This window comes from Plasmodium gaboni, assembly GCF_001602025.1.
Source record: "Plasmodium gaboni strain SY75 chromosome Unknown, whole genome shotgun sequence".
NCBI lineage: Eukaryota > Apicomplexa > Aconoidasida > Haemosporida > Plasmodiidae > Plasmodium > Plasmodium gaboni.
Genome location: NW_017385356.1, coordinates 1 through 1,477, shown reverse-complemented (window position 1 = coordinate 1,477; position 1,477 = coordinate 1). Strand labels below are relative to the sequence as shown.

The 1,477-nt window shown below is 15.6% G+C and overlaps 1 protein-coding gene across 1 annotated transcript; it reads right to left on the bottom strand.

The window, feature by feature from the left end:
- Nucleotides 1–833: 833 nt before the first annotated feature.
- On the bottom strand, nucleotides 834–1,238 carry PGSY75_0018400 (hypothetical protein; the record flags this gene model as incomplete). Its single annotated transcript, XM_018783328.1, has 1 exon — nucleotides 834–1,238. One exon carries the CDS (start codon nucleotides 1,236–1,238, stop codon nucleotides 834–836), a length of 405 nt encoding a protein of 134 aa, XP_018638895.1.
- Between the last annotated feature and the right edge of the window lie 239 nt (nucleotides 1,239–1,477).

The following is a 1,477-nucleotide window of genomic DNA, read 5'->3' as shown; positions in this document are numbered from 1 at the left end:
AAACAAAACAAAACAGAACAAAATAATATGATAAAATAAGAATAGTAAAAAAAAAAAAAAAAAAAAAAAAAATTAAGAATAAAATTTCATCCTTTTACAAATTAATATGTAAGAAAGATCATTATCTTTTCTTTTATTAAAAAAAGAAATAGATATTTATATTTATACATATTACCATTCTTATATTTTTTATTTTTACTTTTTTTATTTAATTAAAATACAAGTTTTAGCCTTTCATTTAATTATATATAAATATATGTGTAGTAAAATATAATATATATATTATTTACATTTTGTATGCACGTTTGCGCAATAATAATATAATCAAAAAAAAAAAAAAATTATAAAAATAAATAATATATATATATATATATATATATTATATAAATACATAAAAATACACATTTGTATACATTTTTTATTGGTATCCTTTTTGTTTTTATATGATCAAGAAATAGTATTTTTATTCATTGTATGACTGTGCATTCCCCGTTTAACAGATATATTTTTTGTAATTCATATGACATATTCATAGTTGTCATTATATTGTTATATTATAAACATTTTTTTTTTTTTTCCATCTCCTTTTTAATATATATATATATATGTATAATCTTCAAAAAAAAAAAAAAAAAAATAAAAAGAATACATATTATATATATATAAAAGTAAACAATCAAAAATGACCATAAGATATAACAAATAAAGGTTAAAATAAAATATATAATGTATAAAGCATAAAGCATAAAACAATTGTTAATATTATATATTTATATGTATTTATTTTTATTTTTTTTTATTTTTTTATTTTTTTATTTTTTTCTTATTCCTCATTAATCGCCAATATCTTCTTGTATCATATGTATTTTTTCATTCAATAAAGATATAGATTTATTTATTGATGAGTTTTCATTTTTTAAAGATATCAACATATTAAATAATTTCGTATGTTTTACATTTTGTTCTTCTATTTTCTTTTCAATCATGTCATTTATTTCATCTATTTTTTTTTTTACATCATCTTTAAATTCTTTTAATATATCACTAAAATCATAGTCATTAACTTTTTCTTTTTCTTTAGACTTATATAATTCTGTTTGTAAATCCATAATTTTAGTATTTATCATATTTTCAAGATCTCTGATTTTCTTTTTCAAGCTTCTCTTCTCATCATACACATTTTTATTTTCTTTATTAAGTGAAATATTTTTCACTTTATTAATTAATTCATCTTCCATTTGTTATTATTCTTAAAAATATATATATATATATATATATATATATATTTATGTATTTATTTATTATTCATTTATGTGTTTATTTTTGGCCTTGTTCATTTATTATTTTTAGATCTCATATGTAATATTACATTTAAAGATTATAAGAAATATATTAACATGTGCATTCTTAGGAGGAAAAAAGGAAAACTCTTATTAAAATATATTTCTCATTTTTTTTTTTTTTTTTTTTTTTTTTT